Consider the following 12464-nt stretch of genomic DNA (forward strand, 5'->3'; position numbering starts at 1 on the left):
AAAAAATTTAAAAAATGTTAAAAAAAATTTGAGAAAATAATTGTAAAAATAAAATTTTGAACCCGCTTTCCCGTAGATTTGTAAATTTCCCTTTATGCGGCCCAATTGTTCTTGAGCACCTACTTTTGGTAATTTTTAATTTATAAATTCTGATTATTCCCGTTCTTTTAACTTTTCTTTTTCTCTTTGAGAAATCTGTTATTTTTAGTTGCTTTCTGAATAAACTATACTTAAATTTCAAAAAGTAAAAATGGCAAAAACCAAGTGTCAAAAATGCGCCCAAGTCTGAAGAACAAGTATAGCAAAGATGAAAATAGGTTTCCTCTATTGGGCTTGTTGAAAAGATGCTCTTAACACCAAACTTTGCTGAGAGCGAGTCCAATTCCTTATCCTTTGTCTGGGCTTCTTGGGCCCTTTTTGAATGTAAAACCCAGAAGAAGAAATTATAATTTGCTTACTGATGAGTAGAAAGCAATTGAAAGAAATGTAAAGTGAGTAGAATATAATAATTTGAAATTGGAAGGAAGTTAGTGCATGGCTTGGGGGATCTATCTTCTTGTTCTTTTGGTTGATTTCTAGTAGTATTAAAGAATATCTCTCTTTCTAGTGACAAGGATTTTGACCAATATACAGTGGCAAGATTGAGACAGAAACTATAATCTTAGTAGTCACCAATCAAACAGATTGGCCAAGAAATTTGGAGCATTTTGTTTTGGCCCTATAAATATGCAGTTTGTCACAGGCTATTAGTCATATGATTAGCAGAAAAAACTAAATAAAATAAAAGATTTATGCCCATTTAATGGATGTCTTATGCAAATTAATCTTTCATCGTTTGTTGTTTTCTCGTCTTAATCTATTTAGAGGGATTTATCGCCAAGTGGTTCTAACTAAAATTAAGGATTCGCCATTGAGATGTTTTTGTTGTGTTTGGAATATAGTGCAATGAGAAATCCCGATATCAATGCTCACTGGTTTTCCTCATATACTTATCATGAATAAAATAATTTCCATGCGTATTATCTGGACAAATAGGGCTGCCCCCTGTGGATGGGATTGATATCAAACTAATGAGTAAGCTTTATGTTTTTAATTTAATAATTAATTTTCATTTTGAAGCCTAACAGTACTTGTAATAGCAGATCAAGTCATTTAGATCTATTAAACAGAAACAGCCGATAGTTTTTAATTATGTCCACATGACTTCTTCTTCTTCTTCTTGCTTTTATTTTTCGTTAATCGGAAAGATGGTATTCATTTACTAATTTTGATTTAAATACAGTGAAAGCAATCTTGTTCGTTAATTTCTCATGTACGTGTGTAGAGTTAGATCTTCCTCCCAATGCTGAATTTGTTACAGACCAAAAGAAAGAAAGAAAAAGAAAACACAGTTCAAATTCAAAACATGTTAGAGAAGAAAAAGGAAAGCTAATTAATTCACTAAATAATTCAGTTAATTTACCATTAATCTCTTGGCAGAAATAAGAAAAGATGGCTTTACAGTTTGTTCGTCCCGTGCTCCTCCCGGAGAAGGGCTCACTCATTAGGAATGGAATGACTGACCCCACAAAAGTAGGTAAGCTTTTGGGGGGTCATTCTGCCACTCCCAAAAATGGGCTCCTCTCCTTCCACTTTCTACTGTGCTCTACTTTTTCATGCTCTTTCCCTGAAGATCACCTCATTAAATTAGACCCAATGCTTGTTCCTTCTAAATTATGCACTTCAATTTAAAAGATAGAAAGAGGAGAGAGACACGTCCATGAAAGCCCGTTCAAGGAGGATTGTCGAGATTATCCATGTTAGTCTTTCACGTAACAACAGATTTTGCTGCTTCTAGACGGGATTAAAATAGATATTCGGGCTTGAATTGTTTTTGGAGAATAATATGGATAGGATTATGACATTACAAATATTTGTTAATGTAAGTATTTCTTTTTTTATTCATTAGAAAGCAACATACTACGAACTACACAACAGGTGTAGTTATTTTCTTACACTCGCCATAAAAGCCACTTAATATGGAGGAAAGATCTCGTATTCACTCCCAATTGAACTAGATCTCAAGTGTATTAATATAAATAATTTACTCTCCACTACTTTAGAAATAAATTATAATTATATAATTAAATGATATTTAATAAATAATAATATCAATAAAATATGTTTAATGATAAAGAAGTTGTACTCCGTTTAAATTGATAATTAGTCAAGCATTTTTTATTTCTTTTTCATTTTTTTAAATTCTTTTCGTCCGATATTTATATAATCGAATTCACTGAAAGATAAAAGAATAAATTCTAAGAGAAAATGTCTTTAATAGCTAATATTTAAATGATATTAGAGGTGTTTCTTCATTTATTTTTTAAGCAAATTTCTAATTTAGCTATAATTTGAATGTAAATATATGATTTTAAGATAAATAATCAAAACTTTATTAATAACAGGTTAATCTTTTCCCCTAAAAGGGAAAAAGGAAAACACAATGGTTGCTCTTTCCACCAAAAGGTCAAAGAAATACCTTAAACATAAACATAGGCAGTAGGCTTTAAAAGTTGATAAAAATAGACTTTAAAAAGCTTCAAACCTGCCATGTGGACTGCTGATATCTTACTGACTAATAGACATGCAATACAAAAAACCTAATTAATATTTTTGCCAATTTAGCGGATGTCTTACGCGAATCAATTTCTTCTTTCTCTTAAATAATTATTGTCGTTTGGCTATGCATGTAAATGATTTATACAATGAGGTGTTGTTGGAATACAGTGGAAAGAGTAATCCAATTTTATTTTTACTTGCTGCTTTTTGTTTATATCATTAATTAGAACTAAAAAGGTAGTGTCTATTTGTTGTCTCCCCATTATTGATTAGGGTTCTTATGATTAAGTTATAAATAGCATCATCCCGCATTTTTTTTTTTTATTATTGATCATGCAATGCGATGCCTGCCTTGTTTGACGTCAATGGATACCTGCTGTTGTTGCGTCCTTATTATACACATGCATCGCAAATTCCTTCCGGAACCCATTATAGTTTTTCCAAGGATATGCCGAAGCTATCTGTCCTGCCTTACATGTTACCCTTGTAAAATATTTTATTTATCTTTTAACATTAGGTACTTCTTCAAGTCTTGAGTGAAAGGCAATATGCTTAGTTCATTAGTCATTTCCAAAAATCAGATTTTTCTTTTGGGGAAAAAAAAGAAGACATTACTTTTGCATTTGCTTAATAGTTTGTTGGTTTCTCTTTGACAATAATCGCATGTTTCTTTTGAAGTTCTGCTGGTTTTTCTTTCTTTTTTTTTTTATTATAGAAATTTTTTGAGGGGAATAAAATTATAGATTTTTTTTTTTTAGAATTAATAAATATATCTCGATATAAAAGATAAAAATAAATATTAAACATTAAAAAAAATATAAATAAAAAAATCTACTCATAACAATCATCAATCGTGTTACTAGAACAATAAATTGCAATTCTATGAGAAGGATGCTCCACTCGGTGTATACAAAATTCCAAGTGGCACTAAGCCATATATCAATTTCATAGATGTATTTTGACGAGCCTGATTATTTGAATGTCAGATTTGATCTCTTTTCTCTATTCACTACGTCCATAGAGAAAGAATTCAATATATCTATAATGGAGGACCATAAAATTTCTATAAAAAGAGAACTCAAAGCTCATGTAAGAACCAAAAAGATCTGTGCCAAAATAACCGACGTCAAGAAGAACAAAAGGCCTTCGGAACGTAATGAGTTTTGAAGTACTATTTCTGAATCCCCTTGACCAAATCCACCCACATTAGGATTACTTGTTAATGGTTGATCAAATTTGATGGATGCATCATTTGAAAAAAGAAGTTCTGGTCCTGAGATATAATATCAATCATTTGACGTTCCTCTGACGCATTCAATATGGTTATTTCGTATCCTCTCTTTTCTTTTTGTATGATTTTGCTTACTATACCTGTGCTTGTAGCATTATAAACCATATTGTTACTTTTGCTCATGTTGGGCTAAATCTGATCCCTTCCCCTGTTTTTATCTATATATATGGAATATTTTAAAAACTAAATATCTTTCTTGGTGTTAGGGTCCGGAAAAAGGATAGAGAAGATAATGAATGACTATAAAACTTCTAAAAGAACATTAATATTTATTTATTAAAATTAATTAATAAAAAAATGGATAGCTGCTTATATAAATATAACTGACAGCGGACTAAAAGATGAAGCTGTGATAAAGAAAATAAAAGTAGAGAAAAAGAAGAGGGATTATAAAAGATTCTTTTAAATTCTTTTTCTAAATATGAATATTCTTTTTCTAATTTTACTTTTTTCTATTTATTTCATTTCTTTAAAAGAAAGATTATTTTCCTTAAGAATTAAGAATTTTCCTACTGCTATATATATCAGACATATGACTATATATATTAAAATATTTACATATTCTGTGGATGTCTAATGATTTTTTTAACATCTTGTTTATGTATATGTTTTAATATACTAATATTTGAGAATTAGCTAGGGAATATAAAATTAAATTTTTAACATTAGATAATTCAGATTTTATCTGAAAGACATTGTTGAGTTCAATCATTTTCGAAAATAAGTTTTTATTGGAAAAGAAACAAATTAACAATAATTTCATGCTATTTAATTCAGATCGTATATTGATTTTTCTTTCTTTTTTTCTTGTATTATAGAGACTTTTGAAGGGAAGCAAACTATAAAGGATTTATCTTTTGGCTTTGGGATATTCAATTTTTTTTCTTCTAATTTTATCCATTATTTTCTTTCATTCTTTAAACAAATAAGATTCTTTTTATTTAAATTTAGTGTATTATATTATAAAATTAATTGTAAAAGGATATGTAATATTATTTATTTATTGTTACATTGACATCTGTTACACTAACTACTATTTGAGGTGTAATTCATATGTAAGTTTTTTGTTATTAATTAATTAAAACAAAACGTTATCCTATTATAAAAAAATATGTAATGAAATATAGATATCTTACTCATCTATTAGACATGCATCTACAAAAACTAAGATTAGCTCTTCTGTGCTGTTTTGTGGCTCCATCATGCTTGATTAATATTTTTCTATTGAGAGGAGGCCCAGGTAGGTAATTATTCTCCTACATTCATATTTAGGCTCGAAGTATATCACAATTAGATAATTGATATATATTTTATTATTTAAATCTAATAAATATATATTAACTATTTATTAAAATGGCATACACCAAATCTAAATAATTTCTTTTTCAGTCTTTTTGAGTCAAATTCTCGAACTATAATTATGTAATTAAGAAAATAAAGTGATAAGTAGATGAAGCAATATTCTTTTTCTTTTTCTTTATTTAGGTTATTTTAAAAAAATTAAATATTTCGCATAAACATACTCATATACATATATGTATAATTTAACCAGAATATATTTCCCATAAGATTTTGACTATAGTATTATTTAATAATTATAAAAAGTTATTTTAAATGCGATCACCATTGGATAGTTTTGAGCAATCTCACATCCTAATAAATGATAAAACGAGAGTTAAAATATCAATTCTATACATGAAAAAGAAAAATTAAAAGTTGTAAGATAATAGTCGGAATAATATGCACCCAAGAATTAACGTATTGGCAGGAAATTAATAATTTCCCAAATTCAATTGTGTCGGGCAACCGTAAACTAAAGCAGAAGAATAACCATTTGTCATCTGTTGCATAGGTCAAACTTAACTCCTAAATGGCTACGACCACTAACGCCATCCATCCATCCAGGAAACAAAGAAAGAAAGAAAGAAAGAAATAGAAGAAAGGGATGCAAGTTAAAGTTGTGACTAATTAAATATATATATATATATGTAAGAAATGAGAGAATTAATTAAATCCGATATGTATCAGTTTAGTTATTTTGGATTTTTTTTTTTTTGGTTTAATAGTTTGCCGGTCAGAGAAGTCGAGTTTGTATAATTATTGAATTTTGTATTAATTTTCTCTATCCTTAGCTTTCAATATGTAGGCCCATTTCTTCTATAAAGCAAACCGGAAAGGCTATTATCTTCAATAGCTGCTTTACGCGTCTTGTACAATAATTGAAAAAGGACTTTGAGCTAACCAATATTTGGCTTAAGAAATAGCTAAATCATAAAATCGCTCTTTATTGTGAATAACTATTTTAAAATAAATAAATAATAATTCAATATGATTATAAATTTTTAACTTTTCAATCCAGTTATTTTATTTTATGGTCAAATAAAAAATTATTATATATAGATAAGAGGCAGTTATCTCTTATACTCGCTATCAAAGTGAAATCTCAATTCCCACTTGAGTTATACCTATTATTTACCAGCACCATAATTTTTAATCAATTATAGTTTATATTTTTTTAATTGTATATTTTTAATCAATGGCATTATTTACTATTATTTACTATGACCACTATTTTCACCGACCATGAACCCCCAGCCCCAACCATCATCACTGCCACCACTCAGCTACCATCTCACCACGACATACATTAATGATATTTATTGTTATTTTATTTAGAACTAATAACTCTATGCCCATAAATCAAAAAATAGAATAAAATTACTTAGAAATAGTTGTTATATTCTTATTCAATTATTTACAGTATTTTATTTTATTCAATTCTTATTTGATTTCGTGTATTAAATATGGCCTTAAATTTAGTTTGTCAAGAGATTAATTCAGTTAATTTGTGAGTGTTTTTAAATTATTATTTTTAAAATTTATTGAAACTTAATAGTCATGTTTATACAATAAAAAGGAGTAGTCATTCTCTGATTTTACCATAAATATTATAAATTCCTGCTATTAATATTACTAAATGATTTGCACTCAAGATTTTTGAATTTCCATATATGATACATCAATCAACTCATTTTTTAATTGGTTATTTGTTGTTGGCTGGAGTATTTAAGTAAATTACTTTTTTTTTATCTTTACTAATTTTAAATTAATTTTGAAAAAAAAAAAAGAAATTAGACTATATGATATTTAATTTTTTGAAATTGTATCTATCACCAAGTCAAGAATTTGAGTACATAATTGAGCAAATGATTTTGTTTGTGCATGTGGTGGAATTTTATAATAGACAATGGCCTAAAAATAAATTAAAGAAAATAAAAAAAGAAGCCCATCTCAATAAACGTCCTCTCTCAATACATATTTGATTATACAATCACCACGACCTCTCATACTTGCCTTCATTTCGTCAGCCATAGAATCATCTATCTTGTCTCTCTCCGTCTTTAGCCTCCTTACAAGCACAATTCTTGTATAAATAGGTGTGCCTTGAGCTTGAGCAAGTAAAGAACTCAAGCTGGAAAAAGAAAAAAAATACATGTCTTGAAAGGAGGACTACTGCGGTTGGTAGCTAGCTTTGAGTTCTTGAAGCAAAAGAAGCAGAGAGGAAAAATGGAGGTTGGAGAACAGAAGAAGAACAGAAGTTCATATGAGCTGTACTGCTTTACCAAATGCTTTCAAAATCCATCAACCCGAGAAAAGGAACCAGAAGAGAAGAGTGGTGCCTTCCTAAGTGATGATTCAAAGATAATCATAGCTCAGCAAAAGCAGCCTGGAGGATGGAGAGCCATGCCTTATATCTTAGGTTATACACGTACTCTTTTTGTTTCTCTTTGTCCGTGTGTATAGATTTTGAATCCTGGCTGAGGTTTGAAATCGAAAAACTGATCATATTAAACTGTTAACAGTTTATTTTCACAATTCTGAAAACAAATAACTACAGTACCGGCTGAGTTAAACTGTTAAAAGTTATTTCACAGTACTAGAAAGTAAAGATCACCCATTGGGTATTGTTCTTTACTTCTGTGTTCATTCTAACAAAAAAAGAAGAAAAAGAAGGGTACATGCATAGTGTTTGTGTTTGATGCTTGGTTCAGAGTTTTGTCGTTTAATTCTTCTGACGTATATGGCGGTTTTTGTTGGGGGTAGGAAATGAGACGTTTGAGAGGCTGGCTACTTTTGGATTGTTGGCAAACTTTATGGTGTATCTGATGAAAGAGTTTCACATGGAGCAGGTGACTGCAGCAAACATTATCAACATATGGTCTGGTTTAACCAATTTTGCTCCTCTTCTTGGGGCTTTCATCTCCGATGCTTATGTTGGCAGGTTCAGGACTATTGCTTTTGCTTCCTGTGCCGCCTTTTTGGTATCTCCTCTCTCTCTCTCTCTCTCTCTCTCTCTCTCTCTCTCCTTGTACACTTGTCCTATGCTGCTGTACACAATTTTGGTATCCACATTCATTTTACACTAAGCAACACACCCTTCTCTTCTTTTATTATCTTTTTCTTCTTCTTTCTTTAGAATGTCACCTTTTAACACTTATTACTAGCACAGTGATGCCTTTTCTTGTTATGTCTCTGTCACACCCCAGATAAGGAAATAATAATAATAATAATAATAAGATTAATGGTATAATAACTCGAAATGTATAATATTGTAATAACAATTTAAATATTTATAACAATTTTAAAATTATGACATTTTATAAAAAATAAATTATTATAAAACTATTTATATAATAAAATACCGTATTAGTTAAAACTTCTTCTTTTGAGAAAAAAGAATTAACATAACATGAGCTACCATGCGTGAGATTCTCCTGAAAAACGATTTAAAGTGAGTTTGTTATGAATAATTAGAAAAAAAAGAAGCGTTTAGCACATGGATTAGTATATTAAATATCTCATTTACCAATATAAATTAGTAACAGATGTTTTATATTTTGATCAATTTAAAATAATTTCGTCTTTACAAGTAAACTTAAGTATATATTTAGTAAAAAAAAAGTATATGTTTTGAGACTTTTTCTTAAAAACATTAAAAGAATTAAATTTGTGGGGGGCTAATATAAAATTTCAATTAAATTAATTAATTTAATTAGACTTCTTAATGAAATTTAGTTAGATGTTCTAGGCCATGGCATTGAAGAAATAGGCATTATTTGACTAAGCCTTAATTACCCTACATCTTCATGACTTCTTACATCCCTATTTATATACTATATCACAAGACAAAACTCTTGATTCATTTACCTAAAGAAAGATTTATTAGGATTTAATTCATAAAATAAGTCTATTTTTCAATACATAGGGAATGGTTAAGAGGGCTGAATTTGTGTGCTATGCCTATAATCAAACTGGGGCAACCCTTCAAAAATTCACATGCACTATTAATTGCACATTTGTTGTACAATATTAATATCGACTGACATAAGGATGAATGATATTTATAAAATATGAAAAACATCAAAAGAAAAGATAAAAAATAATAAATAAATAAACTCAAGTACTTGGTAAATTCATAATTATTCTTATCATTATTGTCGAACTGCCTCCACTTATATGTAACCAGTTATTATCTTTTAGAAATTTACATATTTATGGCTATGTGCGTATTAAAATTTCAAACCATTTCTCCATCGGATTCTATTTTTTGACCCATTTTTGGTCAATTTGCAATTCTTTTTTCCCTAAAAAAAGGTCTATAATTTGATAGAAACAAGTGACAAACTGAATCCCATTTAAATAAAATCAAAATAAAAGTGTTATTTTTCTTCAGTGTTTTTACTTGTACAGGAGATTTATGTACCCTTTTTAGCATATATTCTTTCGTTTAATACAAAAATTATTCTTAAAAAGAAAGAACGTTAATTTATGGTGGGTTTGTGATATTTATCTCTTATTTTACAAGTTAAGCTTTATTTATATAAATGATAATTCATTAAGATACACTCCAACACGAATCTCTTCCCAAAATCTCCATTCCTCATGTATTATACATAAAGAAAGCCTTCCTATTTATTTATTTTCAATAAATTATTTGAGTGTCAGTTTCCTAATTTTGAGAGGCAAAGTTCATATCACAAGAAAAATCTTTTGATTCGTTTACCTAAAGAAAGATTATTAGGGTTGTTAATTTTATATACTAATTCCATTTGCCCAGGGAATGGTGACTGTGACCTTAACAGCATGGTTACCTAATCTCCACCCTCAAAAGTGCCACCAGCAAAGCCAGCAACAGTATGCTGATAATTGTGAAAGTGCCACACCACTTCAATTGGCTGTTCTACTTATGGGCTTAGGCTTCTTATCCATAGGCACAGGTGGAATTAGGCCATGCAGTATCCCTTTTGGTGTTGATCAATTTGACCCAACAACAGAAGAAGGCATGAAAGGGATTAACAGCTTTTATAATTGGTACTACACCACATTTACACTTGTGATTTTGATCACTTTGACCGTCGTGGTGTATATTCAAGATTCTATCAGCTGGGTTATTGGCTTTTCAATACCTACTGTCCTTATGCTTTGTTCTATTCTTCTCTTCTTTATTGGGACAAAAATCTATATCCATGTAAAGCCAGAAGGAAGTATTTTTTCTGGCCTTGCACAAGTTTTTGTTGCTGCTTACAAGAAGAGAAGGCTTAAGCTTCCTGATCATGGAGAGGTTGTTGATGGGATCTTTTACGATCCTACAGTGAAGGAGGCTGTGCTATCAAAGCTACCTCTCACCAACCAGTTCAGGTAATATTATATGTGAATGGGTTTCTTGATATCATAATTAATTATAGTAATATTTTATGAATCATTGATTACAGCTGCAACTGACTATACCAATCATATTTTTTTGGTAGTTAATTCATTTTCTTCCTTCTAGGTTCTTAAACAAGGCAGCTATGATAGAGAAAAATGACCTAAACCCTGATGGTTCTTGTGCAAATGAATGGAGGTTATGCAGTATTCAACAGATAGAAGAGGTGAAATGTCTGTTCAAAATCGGACCAATATGGGCATCAGGAATTGTTAGCTTCACTGCCATATTACAGCAAGGAACATTTACAGTATCACAGGCAATGAAAATGGACAGGCATCTAGGACACAAGTTTCAAATCCCGGCTGGTTCAATTAGCGTTTTCTCAATGATAACAATAGCAATATGGCTTCCATTCTATGACAGGATAGCAGTACCTGCGCTCCGAAAAATAACTAAACACGAAGGTGGAATCACACTTCTCCAAAGAATAGGAATTGGGATTGTATTCTCCGTTCTATCAATGATAGTAGCTGGTCTGGTTGAGAGGGACAGAAGGGCTGCAGCCATTTCAAACCCTGGTACACCAATGTCAGTCATGTGGCTAGTCCCTCAACTTGTGATAATGGGACTATGTGAAGCATTCAATATCATTGGACATATTGAATTTTACAACAAGGAGTTCCCTGGCCACATGAGAAGTATGGCCAACTCTCTTTTCTTTTGCTCCTTTGCTGGTGCGAGCTACCTTAGCACCTTGGTGATTTCTATTGTCCATAAAGTAACTCGAACTCGAGACCATCCCGACTGGCTGACCAAGGATCTAAATGCTGGGAAATTGGATCGTTACTACTTCGTTTTAGCAGGAATGGGGATCCTAACCTTTTTCTATTTTCTCTACTGTGCAAGGCTGTACCAATACAAAACCCCCGTACAAATAGATAATAACTCCTACCGTGATGTGGAGCTAAGTTTGGGTGAAAAAATCCCAAGCTCATAACTCCAGACTTCATTTAGCAACATTTATATAGCATGTAAAGCAGTATAAATACAAAAAAGCTTTCTAGTTTTGAGCTAGTGATCGAGTATCTCTCTTAATTATAAAAATTATATTGATCTACCTGGTATTCCATATGGCTATAACTTTTCTGATTTAAAGAAACAAAAAAAGGAATAAGAATAGAGAACTTCCAGAAAAGAAAGAAAGAAGGAAAAAAGGCTGTATGTGCGACTGTTGGGATATGAATAAGAGTTGTGGGATAAGGGCATGGGGTACGTATATCATCTTTTTAGGTAATTGTTGTTTGTAACTGAAAACACATTATGGATTGCCGTGTCTGGAAAGTTCAATATATAAATTAAAAACTCAAGCATTATCTTATGAAAGCATCCCTGAAGAAATTTGTATATACTTGTATTGATAAAACAGTGATGAGTATTTTACAATTCTGAGTTTATTTACAATTGATTGAAAAATTTATACTGATACTTGCATATGCCTAACGGCTAATTTCTGAGAAGGGAAAGGTAGAAGTGACCTTTCCTGCTTTGCAGGAAAGGTTGCTCCCTTTCACCCTTAGTCAGTGATGAGAAGCCTGCACAAGCAATCCAGCTTGTGCAGTCTCTGAGACCATGCCTTCCATGTCCTTCATTCTGCTTTCTTTAACACTCCCCCTTAAGCTGGGTTCATATAGGTTTATTGAACCCATCTTGCTGAGAATGGACCTATGACTCTGCTTGGCAAGGGCCTTTGTAAATATGTCTGCCAATTGATCTTGACTCTTGATGTAAAGAGTTTCAATTTCTCCTTTTTGAACCTTTTCTTGGATGAAATGACAATCGACTTCGATGTGCTTGGTCCTTTCATGA

General features: G+C 30.8%; 1 protein-coding gene across 1 annotated transcript; it reads left to right on the forward strand.

Moving 5' to 3' along the window:
* The first annotated feature begins 7148 nt into the window (after nt 1–7148).
* LOC8287034 (protein NRT1/ PTR FAMILY 2.13) lies at nt 7149–11672 on the forward strand. Its single transcript, XM_002520109.4, has 4 exons — nt 7149–7649; nt 7994–8211; nt 10008–10588; nt 10722–11672. Exons 1-4 carry the CDS (start codon nt 7457–7459, stop codon nt 11593–11595), a joined length of 1866 nt encoding a protein of 621 aa, XP_002520155.2. The 5' UTR covers nt 7149–7456; the 3' UTR covers nt 11596–11672.
* The last annotated feature ends 792 nt before the right edge of the window (nt 11673–12464 follow it).

This window comes from Ricinus communis, chromosome 1 (genome assembly GCF_019578655.1).
Source record: "Ricinus communis isolate WT05 ecotype wild-type chromosome 1, ASM1957865v1, whole genome shotgun sequence".
Taxonomy (NCBI): Eukaryota; Viridiplantae; Streptophyta; class Magnoliopsida; order Malpighiales; family Euphorbiaceae; genus Ricinus; species Ricinus communis.